The sequence below is a fragment of the Vanacampus margaritifer genome, chromosome 5 (genome assembly GCF_051991255.1).
Source record: "Vanacampus margaritifer isolate UIUO_Vmar chromosome 5, RoL_Vmar_1.0, whole genome shotgun sequence".
In the NCBI taxonomy this organism is placed as follows: Eukaryota; Metazoa; Chordata; class Actinopteri; order Syngnathiformes; family Syngnathidae; genus Vanacampus; species Vanacampus margaritifer.
Window position 1 is genome coordinate 13369132 of NC_135436.1, and position 16133 is coordinate 13385264.

Genomic DNA, 16133 nt, shown 5'->3' on the forward strand with positions numbered 1-16133 from the left:
CCCAAAAAGTAAAATAAATAACACAGAAAGCAATCCAAACATTGGGTAGTTTTGTGGGTTATTAGTTTAATTTTACCCAACATTTTGAGTTATTTAACCCAAAAAGTTGGGTCGGTTCATTTTTGACCCAGTTCAAATTGGTTATTCAATTTACCCAAAAAATTGGGTCAAATGAATAATCTACAAAATAACTCAACAAAGGTCATTACTTAGTGGGTTATTATTTAATTTTACCCAACATTTTGAGTTATTTAACCCAAAAAGTTGGGTTGGTTAATTTTTGACCCAGTTCAATTGGGTTATTCAATTTACCCCAAAAGTTGGGTCAAATGAATAATCTACAAAATAACTCAACAAATGTCATTACTTTGTGGGTTATTATTTAATTTTACCCAACTTTTTGGATTAAATAACAAAAAAAAAAAGTTCAGTTAATTTTTTGACCAAATTCAAGTGGGTTATTCAATTAACCCCAAAAGTTGGGTCAAATGAAAAAAAAAACCCACAAAACATCCCCAAAAACTAGGTGGCTTTGTGGATTATAAATTTGATTAATTTAATAACTCAAAAAGTTGGGGGACTGAGAGATCCATTGGTACTTGACCCGGTTAGAGACGATTACACTAAGGGACGAAAACCCACTTTCCTCAGTTAGTCCATCACTTCTTTCTTCACTTTTTCAATCGCCAGCAAAACGGGCGTCCGTCATTGACGGACTAACAGAGAGTCCATCAGTACTGACGGAATGCCCACCTCTGGAGGTTGGAATATTTCCAATGATACAAAAAAAGAACACAGTAAATGTAAATATTTCTTCCATATTGTAAGGCTACGTAAGCGCAATTCAGATTTTTTTCAAGCAGCGTGACCAGTACAAGTTTGTTTTGGGGGGGTTTCAAATCCGAAATTTGAAATTTCAAATGTGGATATGAATCGGATATGTATGTGATGCGTCTGCACTGTGAACGCTCACCCGTACGCACGGTCTAAAAACAATGACAACAAAGCGCATCTTTGAAATAACAAATTCAGCCAAAATTTACCATTTCTAAAACCGTCATCCTCGCTGTCATCTCCCATGTGCTCTGATGCCGTCATGAAGTCTTCCTCGATGGATGAAATGGAACGATTGGTGTCATCATCAACCCGTTGCCTTGTTTGCCCTTGATGAAGCTGTCTTTCTTTCCCCCACTGGAAACCTGCAAGGAATCTGTTGATCTCAAAGATAATGTTGCTTGGTTGGATGAAGCGCCTCTGCCCTGAACGCTGAAGCAGGCACACACCCGTACTTCTCTGCTGCTGTCGAGGACCACAATGAAAGAAATACAATATACGTCACAAATATGTTAATAGGGCAACAGTGGCAAATGTACTTTTCTAGAAAAATGTCATTGTCGGAATGTTTCAAGATTCATTTTTGATCTTAAACACTTGAAAGGCCCCGAAAAAAAGTCACCTGAGAAGGGGTTGTTGGCCGTGTTCGGCAAATGTCGGATCCCTCAAGGCCATTGAGGAAGAGGATCTCATTTTCTTTAGGCTGGTGAGCAGTTAGTAATTCAACAAGCTTTGGCAGGTCTGGAGACACGAGTGCCAGTTTCTGTGGAGAAGAGCATTCACCAGTGCATTAAACAGTAATGCCCAAAATAATAGGACATGAACACTGATTGCTCGCTACGTCCACCAGGAGCAGCTATCTAGCCATTATACAAACAAATTGACCATGATAGGTTGATTTTTTTTTAATAAAAGGGGGAATACAGTACATGTGAGAGGAGGAAAACAAAACAATGTTTTTGCTTACCTTAATGCTTTTCTCATCTCGACAATCTGTTTTCTGAGGGTCCAGATTCACAAAACACATCTGGAAAGGACACAGGGAGACAAGGAAAGACATATTTACTTTTTTTTTATTTTTACATCCTTTCCTCATAAACATTTCTGCATTTGTCCTTGCAGTAGATCCCAAGTGTCACTTTGAACTTTCCCCAGGACGCTGAAATCTGTTGAGATCATTTAGATCTTATGCTAAAGAAATAGACTTGAGACCCCGTGCTTTCCGGCATCTTAGGAACGAACTTGACTGTTTATCAACACAAGCTACATGCAAATATACATGGTATGGACTGACACAGTATCTGTACCAGAGATGGGTAATTAACACACTACATTTATTTTTTTAGGGCTGCACAATATATTGAAAAAATATCGATATTGACCCATGCAATATGCATATCACAAAGACATGCAATAAGTTTCTTATGGAATTGGGTGCTGAATTTGATGCAAACTTAAATGTGCATCGCCATTCAATAATGAAACATTATCTAGGTTAATTACAATTAACTTAGAATACATTGATCTTTCTAATTTGGCCGCATGAAAAATAGCGTTTTTTTTCTTTAGATAATTTCATAATTTAATTTCTTTAGGTACATAATATCGATATCGCTGTATTCAACTACTATGTTGCTACTATATTTTCCAATTTCATACAGCCCTATACTCCGTTAAATTTACTCGTTAAGCCTGTTAACAGGGATGTGATTTGACCAAAGTGAAATTATCTGAAAATTTAGCCGGGGGTCTGGGGGCCGCTGGCACCCAGCTAGGTCCAGGGCAGTGCCCTGGTGGGGGGACAAGAGGGGCTTCCCGGAGCTCATGGGTTTTCCGTGTTTTTAAGTACTTTCAATGCACTCACATGACAAAGAAATAGACAAAACAACAGCATAAATTTTCAATGTATATTGAACTATCCCATATAAAATGGCAGTTTTAGTCAACTCAAAATCAGTCACATTCAAAAACATTGGACTGCCTTTGCTTTTAAAAACTATCACTGAGAATATCATCATATCTAACTAATGTGATTACTAAGTTAACACATAAATAATGTTGAAGAGTTCAAATTTCATGAACAAATAATTGTATCATGACCAAATGAAAAGTAACTCATATTAGAGCATACCACAAATGTCTTTGTTATAGCAGAAGATGTTATCTGTCGGAGTCATGTGCATACACAATGAACTACTAAAAAAAAAAAAAAAAAAAAAAAAAAAAATCTTTTTTTTTTTTTTGGGGGGAGATAAAAAAAAAGCGGAATTCTGCGAATTAGCGGAAAAATCACATCCCTGTGTTAAGTAACTTTTGGGGTAAATTGTACTTGACAGGGTAGTGTTGATGGGGGGTAGGAGGGGTTCTGCGAGACTTCCTGCTCAGGCGTTGTTCACCAATCAAACGTAATCACTAGTGACGCTTGATGTTTATGTGAACTTATGTTGTGCTTCAGTTGCAATTGGATTTGTGTTGATTTTCTTGTTATACTGCACCACTAGTTATCTGGCTGAAAAAAAGGACAAAGACAAATTAAAGTGATATTCTGGTACAATATCAACTAGGACAGGGGTGGCCAAGTTCGGTCCTCGAGAGCCACAATCCAGCCTGTTTTCCATGTTTCCCTCATGCAGCGCAGCTGAATCTAATGATCAGCTAATCAGCAAGCTTTTCAGAAGCCTAATAACGATCCTGATCATGAACCAGGTGTGTTAGGGGAGAGAAACATGGAAAACAGGCTGGATTGTGGCTCTCGAGGACCGAACTTGGCCACCCCTGAACTAGGACTACGACACAAAACAACAAAACTCGTCTGCGAAATGGCACAGGCCAAGACTGTTTTTTTGGGGGGTAACAGACGAGATGGAGCTTGTGTCAAAGGGAATGCAGGAAAAAATAGGACCGAGATGTCAAGTTAAACACCTGACATTGACTTCTAACGCACTGTCGATGTGGAAAACAAGTGGTGCTGTCTAAAAAGTATTTTAAAAGCCACAGCAGATGCTGGCACGGGACCCGAAGGTATTGCAACCCCTTACGCCACTGTCATTTCTTTGTCACAAAAAATTCCGGATAACATTTTTTTTTTTTTCCCCACAAGGTGACTCGACTTGTTTCGCAGTCACGACATTTCTATATGTGTCTAACATCTAAGTGCCGCCATTCTACTCAAACTTGCAGAGAAGTGAGTCATGGAGTCTTTCCTATGCAAAACACGCACAGGTGGAATCCTGCTGTCTCTCGTTTACTTCAACCACCACCTGTACCACCTGCTGCCACCACCTCCCCTTCCTCCTCAAGATGTACCGAAATAAACATACACTTTCAAATAATTACACCTTGATGCACCAGTTTCAGAAAGTTTGCTTTAAACTTTTCACGATGCGATATATCCTGCTTCACAGCTGGAATGCTTAAATGAATCAACCAAAATATTTTCATGTTATTTGAGCCCTTAGTCTTATTCATTTATCTATTTTTTTAAACAGAGAGCAATTAACATGAATATATAGTCAGGGCTGGCTGCTATGGCCATAAAATATTTTTTGCCCACATAAATCCAAGAAGCAAAGAGGTGTCAAATTGCATGCGTGTTGGTGCGTGTGTCTGTTGCCAGTCTTTTCTCATTTAGAGATGTACAGGTGGGGCAACACATTTGCAGCTCGGAAGCACACGAGTCTCAAGTTTTCAACATGCCGATAAATCACCACTTTTGCAATGTATAAATTGACACCATTTCTTTGGCGATGTTCAGCGCGATTGCCTCCGTGATTACTTTCCACTGGGATACATTCTTGTAATATGAAGAAATATACAATATATCTTATTTCTTAGTGGGAATTAAACTTAGCTGAAAAATAATCGCTGGAAAAGTTAGTAAATATAGGAAGCAAATCACTAATTTGGCAACGGTGATTCCACTTTTGTAAAGTAGCTCCCTTGATTGTTTGCAACCATGTTGTTGTGTGCAAGCAGACAGACAGTGGACATGACCTCTGAACTTTAGAAGCCACTAAAATTGTACATGTAAATAAACTTGAATTAATCCATAAAAACACCCGGATTTAGGCTATATACAAAATAAGATTTTCACATTCAGTTTACGTTTCAGTTTGAATTCTGGATGACATTTACCCCTTTGGACAATCCAGTCTTCGATGAATCTAACATGAATGTTTTGGAATGTGGGAGGAAGGTGCATGACACAGGAAAAACCCAAACAAGCTTGAGAAGAACATGCAAATTTGACACAGGAAGGCCCGAGCCCTGATTTGAACTCAGAACAAAATCAATTTGAAATCTGAATTAGGGACAGACCGATAATTGGCCCAGGCCCAGCATTTTGCCGAATATTGGTATCGGCCTTTTTTTTCAAAATCTGACGGACGATTAAATCTCAGGAAACTATTTATTTAAATTTTGATTTAACTTTATAAATTATGCGGGTGACCCTGGAAATCTTAACCTTTTGTTTTTGTTCGACATTTTTCTAAATTTTGGAAAAAATAACTATGGTATTTACTTCTTTCCATTTAACTTTTTAAGACGTACTGATAACCTTGGGAGCTCCCTGAACATGTTTTACAAATTGAATATGAAGTATATTGTCTAATTAAAAAACAAAACAAAAACAAACTTCTACATTTTGACATGTCTGAGAATTTGTTCAATAAGCATTTATACTTTAAGACATTACAACAAAGTCAAGATTGACATTTGTATTTAAAAAAAAAAATTACGGCAAATATTTCGACCCCCCCTTTTTTTCTTTTTTTTTTTTTACTGAAAATGAACATTGGCTTCAGATATCGGTTAACGGCCTACTTGACTACTAAAAATTGGCATTGGTACCAGTCCTGAAAAAAACATATCGGTCGGTCTAACGCTAATCAGAATGTGTTAACTATTCATTCATTGTACTATCTTTGACTTACATTCATGATCAGAATGGTTGGTACTCTGTTAATGAAAGAAAAAAACACAGTGATCACAGAAATTGCTTGAGTCTGACAAAAGTAATTAAATGAATCGATGAAAACCAGACAATGCTTTTCAATTGTGGTTCAACAGAATTATTAAAAAAAAATAAAAAAAAATCTCACGAAAAAGACAAAATGATGGCACCCTTCACTTCATACTTTATTCCACAACATTTTGAGCCAAATCACAGCAATTAAATGATTTTGTAACTTTCAAACTTTTTTGCCAACTTTTCATGACTAAACTGCTTCAGTTGTCTCTGGTACTTTCTCACAACCACAAATGCTCACGAGGGTTTAGATCAGGGCTCATCGAAGGCCACTTCAAAATGGTCCAGTGTTTTGCTCTGAGACATTCTTGGGTGTTTTTATCCTGTTGCAAGACCCATGCGCAATCTTTCTGACACGGTGCAGCACATTTCTCTTGAACAGTCTTAGAACAGAGCCTCCTCCATGGTTTACAGTAGGAACAGTGTTCTTTTCTTGGTATGCTTCATTTTGGTCTCTGTGAATGATGTTCCTTGCCAAAAAGTTCCAGTTTTGTTGGTCTCATAGAACAAACCCCCAGACGCTTTGGTGGCTTGGCAACATGCACTTTGGCATTCATGATTTATTTTCAACAGCGATGTCCTCCTTGGTCATCTCTCTTGAAGTCCGCTTTGGCTCAAACGACAGCAGATGGTGCAATCTGACACTGATGTCCCTTGAACCTGGCGTTCACCTTTAATTTCGTTGGAGATTGTTCTCTGCTCTTTTGTTACCATTTCTATTATCCGTCCCTTCGGTTTGTCACCAACTTTCCTCCTGCTGCCACATCCTGACTCCATAGAGTGGATCTTATATTTCAGAATAATGTGTGCTATTTTTTGCTTGTCTAAAAACTTTCTTTCTAATCTCCCTTTAGACATTTTATTCTTGCTTTTGTCAGATTCAAGTTATTTGTGTGAATACTTTGTGGTATTCTTTCATTAACAGAGAGGTCCCGTCCCAACAATTTTGTCCAAGTGTGCACATCTAACAGAAAAAAAAAAAAAACTGAGGCTAAAAGGTCATACTGTAACACGTTTTGCCAGCACTTGAGTTTGATTTGATTTGAAAGCTTTACGAATTTTGCATGTTAGCATCCTTCCTGAAGCCGTTATATTAATGCATAATGTATGTACAAGCAGCAGCCGACATCAGGAGCCTCTGCTGGCACGCGGAGTAATTGTAAGAGACTTGCTCATATGTGCTGGGCAGCACAAAAAGGGGCATTTAGAGGGAAAGAACAGATGGTGACTAGTGCAAAAAACAAACAAATAAACAAACAAAACAGTTATGCCGTAAGGTGAAAGGCAAAATGTTTTGGGCAAAATGTTTTGGGCAATCTCGCTGTAGCAAATCAATGTCAGCGCATACACAATGTCAGATTGGATGTTCTCTACGAATTAAAACAAACAACCAAAAATAAAGGTCATCAAGTGTCACCTTTGTCTTAGTGTCCCCACTAGAAATTTTAGAACCGTAAAATGTTACACACCCTTTTCAAATAATCTTGCCTGTGATGAAAGACCTGCCATTCTGCCTATTACAAATGAGTGGCATACCACAATACATTTAAAGTAGCTATATTTAGGGAAATATTTACATAGTTGTGCTTGAAAACGAACACCGTCTTCTTTCAGCTTGTCATAACCTCATCACCTCAGTTGAAGGCAACGGCGGTGAATAATTCATGTTTGACTTTGTGGAGAAGCAGAAGGGGGTATATTTGACCTCATCAAACAATGAGGGGCCCGAGACAGTTGATAAGAGGCGTCGAGGGAGATGCTCTGATTCTATCAGTTTGACACCAGACAAGAACAAGAACATTTGTGTCGGACTGTCTCTGACTTAGGAAGTGACCGTGTCATTGTGCGTGCAGTTGCAGTGGATGTACTGTAAATAGTCCACAAGCACAAATGTTGGGTCTTTATGATGTAAAACTTTTGAAAGAAGGATAATCGCAAATTAGAATATATAAATGACTGCACATTTTGCAAACAAGAGCTTTAAAGTGGAAGTCAACCTGAAACATTTCTTGACAATGATATGTTATATGTGACTCACTAGTCTAAACATGACATTCTGATTAATATTACATTTGTAGAATATGAGTTATGAAGCAAAATCCAACTGTTTTTATCCATCTCAGGCGGCGGCCATTTTGCCACTTGCTGTCGACTGAAGATGATATCGCAGTTGCTCAGGGCTCAGGTAACAACCAATCACAGCGCAGCTTGAGAAAACAGGTGAGCAGTGATTGGTCGTTGCCTGAGCCTTGAGCAACTGTGATGTCATCCCCAGTCAACAGCAAGTGGCAAAATGGCCGCCCCCTGAGATAGATAAAAACAGCTGGATTTTTCTGCCCATTTAATCTCAAATTTTTCCCAGATCCATCACAATTGTGACCGGCGGGTTAAAATGGGTATTCCACTAATGCAATATTAAACAGAATGACATAGTGGGGCTGCAATGCATAGAACATATTACGGTTAACTTCCCCTTTTATTTGACTTTTTCATAGTTGTGTTGATCTCTTACTAAATGTATCAACATTGCAAAATAAAATTACCTAAACTCAACATTTTTTTCTGCAGGTCCTTCTTTTGAATAATTTGAATATATATATAAAATCATCAATATCCATTGATATAAAATACTTATATGGTGACACATTTTCAGCCATATTGCCCAACTCTATAAGTGACAAATATTTTTCATGCAATATGATTTGTATTTTTTTTTTCTTGTAGTGTCAAGGGTGTGTGTGATTGAGGAGCCAAAAGCAGGGTTGCAAGTGAGGACTGCACTCAAAACAGGACGTTAATCTCAAACGAGCAGAAAGGCAAACAAAAAAGGTGAGTGGAATTGAAAAATACTAAAGCGACAAAGTCTAAAAACAAGACACAAAGTTATAAATCAAAACTGAGAATAGACTCCCAAACAGAAGCAATGATTTGAAAAAGACGGAGAGGAAGCATGGAGCAAATGCTGCATTCAAGGAAGGTGGGAAGTCGGTTTGTCCCAGTTCCGACCTCAAAGCATTCGAGGCGAATGTAAGCAACAAAGATGGCTGTTTACGATAAATTGTTTGTTGTTTTGTTTCATGCAGTCAGTACAAATCACGTTGTGTTACGTCAAGTTACTTATTCCGAATAACAAAATTAATGTGCTAATAAATAAAGAGATACATATTAATGGGGGCATTCCAGTACAATTTTCTTGGTCGCAAGTCCGACCTCCCACCTTCCTCAAATGCAGCATAAAAGCAAGCAGACTGACGACACAATGAGCAACACCTGTGCAAGACACGAATGGCTGGAGAAGCTGATTGATAGACACCTGGGGCTGACGAGAACAGGGTAAACAGTCCACTTGTTTGGAATTTCTTAAGCGAATTTGCGACTTATGCCCGTTTCCATCTGTTCTTTTGCGAATATTAAGAGGGGACTCCGCTGCTGTAGGGGGCGGTATACACCATAGCGATGGGATCCACCAATAATTTAAAAGAAGAAGAAGAACAGGAAGCGACTGCGTCGTGTGAGATTACTTTTGTAATTGTTGATAAACCGTAGTGTTTTTTTTTGTTGCTGTTTTCCATCTAAAGTAGCATTAATATTCGCTTCTTTAATTAATTCTAAAAATATTTCTGTTTTGTTGTCCCCGCAAACATACCTTACTTTATCGTCCGACATTGCTTTGGGACTACAAACGTACGTGTGACGTAATATCCGGTCAAAACGTGCAAGGTATATCCGGTTTTGTTTCCCTAGTCAAAATTCGGATTTTCCTTTTATTGATACGTTTTAAAATACACCCCCTCCAAGTGTAAAAACCTTTTGGGTGAATTTTGGGCCCTTTTTCGAATTTCTAGTGTTTCCATTCAATTTTATTTTTTGCATTTCTTGGTAATTCAAATAAGAATGGGTGGAAGAAAAACAAAACTAAAACCAATCAAAACCACAAATAATGACAGTTCTTTCTTTAGTCTCAGATTTTTTTTGAATATTTTAACTTGATTACTATAAACCACAAGGTGTTGTTGTTTTTTTTGCCATAATATCACAATCTGTTATATAATTATAATCCAGACAAGACAATTCTTTTTAAAAGAATAAACAGGCACCAGTGGTGAACCATTCCAACTACTCGTTACCTCAATGGAAGCAGAACTGAAAAGTAAGCTAACATGGGTGGAAAACCTTGGGACGATTTACAATGGAAAAACAGCACATCTTACTAAACTGAATGGAACGTCACTGCTTGGTAGAATCTAGGCCAAATGCTCAAATAATTGAGCCTACGATAAGCCTGAGTGGTGCACAGAATTTTACATCCTGCATGTGTGTAGCGTATGCGTGTCCCAGACAACAGCAGCTGAGGAAAACACAGACTGCTTCTTATTGTCCAGGCATATTTACACATAAATCCCATTTTGTGTAAAATCACATACACATACACAGTGACCAGCTGCCAATTTCCTTGCATCTCATGCTCACAAATAAAGCTTATGTTTCCACAGGCCTGGTCAATATACAAGAAAATTACTAAACATTTCAGTCTCATTTGACCATCAAAGCTTTCTCCATCTCTCTCTAATCCTCCCACTCACAGCTGCTGCTCTTCTTCTTTCTGCCTTCGTTTTGCTTTTACAGTGACTCCTGTTTTGTTTCTGACTGACTCCTGTATTGACTGTGCACTTGTGATATGCATGCTCTTCCTTTGCTAGCTTAAATATAAACCTACGAACCACTTGAAAGCAGTACTGCAGGTATTGGTATCAGTTTTTATTCTTTTATTTTTTTACCCAGACTTATTTATGGGCTCCAACAGTCACAGTCAATTTTCTTTGCTGTCTTTTTCTTCCTTCATGTACTCCCTGCATTCTTAGTGTCCTAGATTTGCAAATTTAAGGTAAAATGGCATTCTCAGTCAATATGAAGCTCTCCTGGTATTTTATTGAAAATACATAGGGCGGCTTTACAGATGAAGATTAAAAAAAAATAAAAATAATTCTCATTATTGCAGCGTTGTGTTTTAACAGTAAATGCACGTAATAAACTCTGGATGGATAAACACATGCACACACTGTGTTTTTTTTTTTTTGTTCGCTTAAGCATATTGGCTCATGAGGACTACAGATTGTGATATTGATTGTGTTATACTGACAGCTATCTTAAATTTAAATGTTGTGACACAAGTGAGGAGAGTGAGGTTTAACATCTTCAGAGCTGCCATGTGTTCCATCATTGAAATCACAGAACACTGCCGCGTTACGCACGGTGCTCCAGTGATGTAATGCATCACTGCTCAGCTAAGCTAGCAACGCTAGCATTAGTAGCGGACATATTGATGCTAACCCTGATCACTCATATCAGCCAAGCGTTATGCCCAGTGGCCCATTGCTCATTCATGAGCAAGAAGCTAGAGGAACTAGCGGATGAGTCCACCATCGTTAGCCGAAAGCTAATGTCTTGATGCTAACATAATCCCAATCACTGCTATTCATGTAAGAACATGGAAGAGAAGAAAAGTAAATCGTTAGGAAGAGATCAAGTGAGACCTACAGCGACCAGACATTTTATTCCGCCAACAGTGCCATAGAAAATTGTTTGCTGCTGAAATGGTCAAGTTATTTTTTACTTAAAATAAGATTGTCAGACAAGATCATTCTGCTTATTATAAGATACGTATTACTCATCTTGTTTATCAAGCAGTCTTAGCTTTGAGTGTTAACAGCCAGTTCCATAGGTTTAATTTTCTTATTGTAAGATTTTGCATAAACTAGTAATAAGATAAATGGAAAAATACGAATGTGAAAACAATCAAACAAAAGTGCAATATAGCACTTTATTGTAAGCATTTTTTCTTGTAAAAATCATCAGTTTGTGGTTTTGTTATATTTACTAAGCTCATTTTTCCCTCACAATCGGTTTCATTTTATTTACTAAGCTAATTTTTCCTCATTCCAGTAAATATAGTACCACCTCAGTGGTCTAGTGGTAGAGTGTCTACCCTCAGACTGGGAGGTTACGGCAAATGCAATTGAAAATGGGACCTGTTACCTCTCTGCTTGACACTCAGGCTAAGTTGGCCAAGCATAAATGAGTACGTATGAAGTTTAAGAAAATAGTTCTATATATATTACAGCTTTTAAAAAGTAAATATGACTTGGTTTTAGTCTTAAAAAAAAACTATATTACTGTGGTTGTGGTTATGAGCCTAGTATTATTTTCTTATTTTTCAGTAACATTTTCTTGTTCTGTTGGCAGATAATTTTCCTTATTTGGAGTAATAATTTTTTTTCTTAAATTTTCTACTCTCCTTTTTTCAGTGTATTGTTTATTACAACATATTAAAATTTATACAAATTGTGTCCCATTCATTTTCAGCAAATCTATGTGTAACCTTTCAAAGACAATAAACTGGCTATGTGGCTACTGTATGAACTCCACAGTGGTCAGGCCGTTTTAGATTTTGCAATGCATGTTGCACTTAAGTAGACGCTAATCAAGTGTCGAATTTGATACTGCAGTCTAATGGAGTGGTGCGGACGTGTGTCGGTGTTATCGCCACTCCTCCTTGTCCCCAGTTGGCCCGCATGCTCATTGCTCTGCACTCATCTTCACTTCAGCTAAGTTTACATATGCCATCATCACTGTTATTACAAAATGTCCTGATTGGTGTCATTTAGTTTTAGTTTTATCGAACAAGGTGATGGTAGGAATGATTGTATTACCGGTAATTATCAAATACATCTACCCGTTGCACGCCCGTATGTGAGCTCATGAATTAATATTACATTTGTGGAGTATGAATTATGCAGCAAAATCCAACAATTTTTTATCCATCTCAGGGGGCGGCCATTTTGCCACTTGCTGTCGACTGAAGATGACATCACAGTTGCTGAGGGCTCAGGCAACAACCAATCACAGTTAACCTGTTTTCTGAAGCTCAGCTGTGATTGGTTGTTACCTGAGACCTGAGCAACATTGATGTCATCTTCAGTCGACAGCAAGTGGCATAATAGCCGCCTTCTGATATTGATAAAACGGATGGATTTTGCTGCTTAACTCATATTTCACTAACACAATATTACCCAAAATACCATATTTAGACTAGTGGGGCTGCATAGAACATATTATTGTCAAGAAGTTTTTGGGGGGTTGACTTCCCCTTTAAAAGCATTTGAATGGAATGTGGGTAAAAGTGATGAGACGTGTCCTTTTCCCACAATGAAATTAATTGCAAATTTAAATAATAATTGTTACAATTACTATTATTGCTTTTATGAATGACTTCTTTACATTGTGCGTCTTGGGTAAAAGAAAGTGTTTGTTTGTTTGTTTTCCCAAAAGCTGATCCTTCAATCATGATCATTTGTGCGTGTGACACGTGGTGTGAGGAGGTTGTAAATTTGTTTACAGAGTACGCACATATTCCGGTACGAACATATTGATGAATAACAGATTTGTGTGTCGAACATGCGTAAGCACGATTTAACCACAAATTTGTGCAAAAGAGCTTATTAGTGAATAAGGCCTACTGTGCGTGCCACTTTGAACACGCTTGCAATTATTCTTGTCAGTAATTGCTGTGCTTAAGCAAACTACAGCATCAATAAGCTCTTAATGTCCTTGCTTGCCTATATATGTATAATGCATACATAATTGGACACATTAAAACATTAGATGAGTGTTAGAATATCTTTAGTGCAAAAATGTTTATCTTCACTGGAAGATTGTGCTCGACGACACAAATTCTTTGAAGATGCCAAGTGTCAGTTTATCCACACGGATTTCCGAAAAGATCCATGCGCGTTTTAATAGAAAAAAATCATAATTACACAACGGCAGTGGAAATCGCTCACAGCAGGTTATGCACAGATACACAGTGGTGGGTGTAGAATGGGGTGCTGGTGTTAAAAAAATTCTGTTCTCACATTTGAAGAAGTGCTAAAAGGTTTCGTCTTGTAAAAATGTTTGCCATTCTAAATGCATAATTTTTTTCAAGATCCTGACAGGAAAATGCATTCAATTGTGCTTGATTATTTTCATTATCATCGTTATTATCATCATCATAATTATTATTATTATTAATACTTTTGTTTTTATTGTTATTATTATTCATTCAGTGTTGTACTTGCACTGTATCATATTGATGTAGCGACAGACACTTGACCACTTGACTTGGTACGATGCTGCATAGTTGTAGCTCACTGCCAACGAAACAAATGTCCCAAAAGCCCAAATAGTGGCTACAGGTGTAAATGTGGTGGAGGGTTTTGCGCTTTAGCTAGCTCTGAGGGTTTTCACTATGTAAAATTTGAGAGCACCGCAAGCACATAATGAAGTATGAAGTGTTGGGATTGAAAGTGTTAGTGGAAGACATGTTTAAGAAATGTATTGCTCTCAAAGTTTTGTATTCAGTCATGAAGACAAGTGATATAGAAAATTGACGGGTATCTAATATTTAACAAAACAAAAACTAGCTTTTCACCTGATCTTCCTCGACTGGCTTGTTTCATAACAAAGCGCAGTGATTTAAGCAGGTCACAACCCAGCTTACGCTGTAAGACTGTGTTTAGCATGAAGACAGACTGAGGTTACAGTCAAAGATGAGCATGTTTAAAATAACAAGGTTTGTCTTCCTGTCGTAAGTCAACGCTCCAGCTGTAGCTGATGGCATATTTATTCTACTCTCTGGACAGGGAAAGGACATGTCACAATGTGGAGGAGATATGCCTGAACCTAATGATAAATGGATTGTTCTCATCTAACTGCCAAGCAGCAGGACAATGGATGTGAGCAATGGACAGTTAGGAGAGAAAGAACTGCCCACAGCAAGAATAATAATAAAAAAAAAAAAGGAAGTTCAAAATTCACTTTTCTGTGCTAGGTAATCATTTGTCATAATTTAGATGAAATGCAATAACGAGAGTTATTAGTTGACTTTGTATCTGACAAAGAGGGAAAAAACTGAAAAAAATTCCCTACGTCACTGACAAAATTCTCATGTCAAATATCTCTGGGTTGAGATGAGATCCAGTGCAGTAAAACATGAGTGACTGATTAAAGGTGACAACATCCTGTAGCCAGAGGCGGGTGAGGCAAAAAACAGAAGATTGGATTGGATTGTTTTCATATTTTATCAAGCTCATACTTCTTGCCGTCCAGCGCTCCCTATTTTTGGAAAATATTACCACTGAATCATTGTATCGTATTAAAATGGATTACTAGGGGCCACTATGTGTGTATATATATATGTGTGTATATGTAGGATATTAAGGTTTTAATCTCAAGTGATAGTGTTGGATTCAAATTTACAGTATTGAAAGTAAATGCGATCTCGGTGTCTACAAAAAAGCTCAAAGGCAAAATCGCAGCCAGAAAAGCAATTGTGCCAATGAATGCCTTGATCCATTATTAACAGCAATCCTGTTGTGTCACTACAGAGAAAACAGTGTAATATATTTTTATAATCAGGCTACGGTTTAGGTGCCACACTCCCATTCATTTCACAATCCATCTCTTCCATTTTCTCTGTGTTTCCCCCTCTGCTGTTTTTTTGCTGCTGTATACAGTTCAGGTTGTGAGTGAAAAGCTATCCTTCAGAGGCGGTCTCATCAATTGCCTGCCCACGTTTGACTGATTGGCCTTGTTAAGTGTGGAAAGCCCAACAGAGAGTTAAAAGACAGAGGAGCAATTTGTCACTTCAAATTCTGAGAGTGATGCTGCGGCAGGATGGCTTGCATCTGTTTATAATCATGTGAAAAGGAATCGGTTGTAAATAAAACGACCACAGACTGAATTAACTCATTCACTCACAGCCATTTTCACTGAAGCAACCCCCTTTCCTCCCGGCTGTTTTACGGGAATGTCACTGATTTTGCAAGACCCACAGAACATTGTGTTCTATTGCAATTGGAGTCTCTTCTTTCATCGGGAAAAAAAAGTATATTAGCATTAGAATATAGCTAAGTCTCTTCATTATTCACAAATCTGTTTAAAACTGTGGGGAAAAGAGCCTTTTGTAACATGGCTCTGGTTGATTTCTTATACTCTGCTGCTACCTGCTGGCCGTTTTTGTAATAACTCCCATTGCTTCAAGCATTCTCTTCAGTTCAGAGGTTGCACCAAAGCCTTCTGTATGCTCCAGCATAAAATATATATATATGAAAAAAAACACATTAAAAAAACTGTATAAATACGTCTTTGGGAGCATGGTAATATTTAAAATAGAACATATTTATACATTTTTGGGAGTATATGAGTTAAGCACAAAGTGAAAAGATGCAAT

General features: G+C 37.7%; 1 protein-coding gene across 6 annotated transcripts in view; it reads right to left on the bottom strand.

The window, feature by feature from the left end:
- sphkap (SPHK1 interactor, AKAP domain containing) overlaps positions 1–16133 on the bottom strand; it is a 94008-nt gene that overhangs the window by 9383 nt on the left and 68492 nt on the right. For 5 of the 6 annotated variants that reach the window (XM_077565553.1, XM_077565555.1, XM_077565554.1 and 2 more), the window contains 3 exons: positions 1802–1861; positions 1457–1597; positions 1044–1299 (listed from right to left, as the gene is read on the bottom strand). In XM_077565553.1, the coding sequence (XP_077421679.1) occupies positions 1044–1299; positions 1457–1597; positions 1802–1861 (457 nt within the window). The remainder of the gene's footprint in view (positions 1–1043; positions 1300–1456; positions 1598–1801; positions 1862–16133) is intronic. The other variant, XM_077565551.1, reaches the window with a different exon arrangement.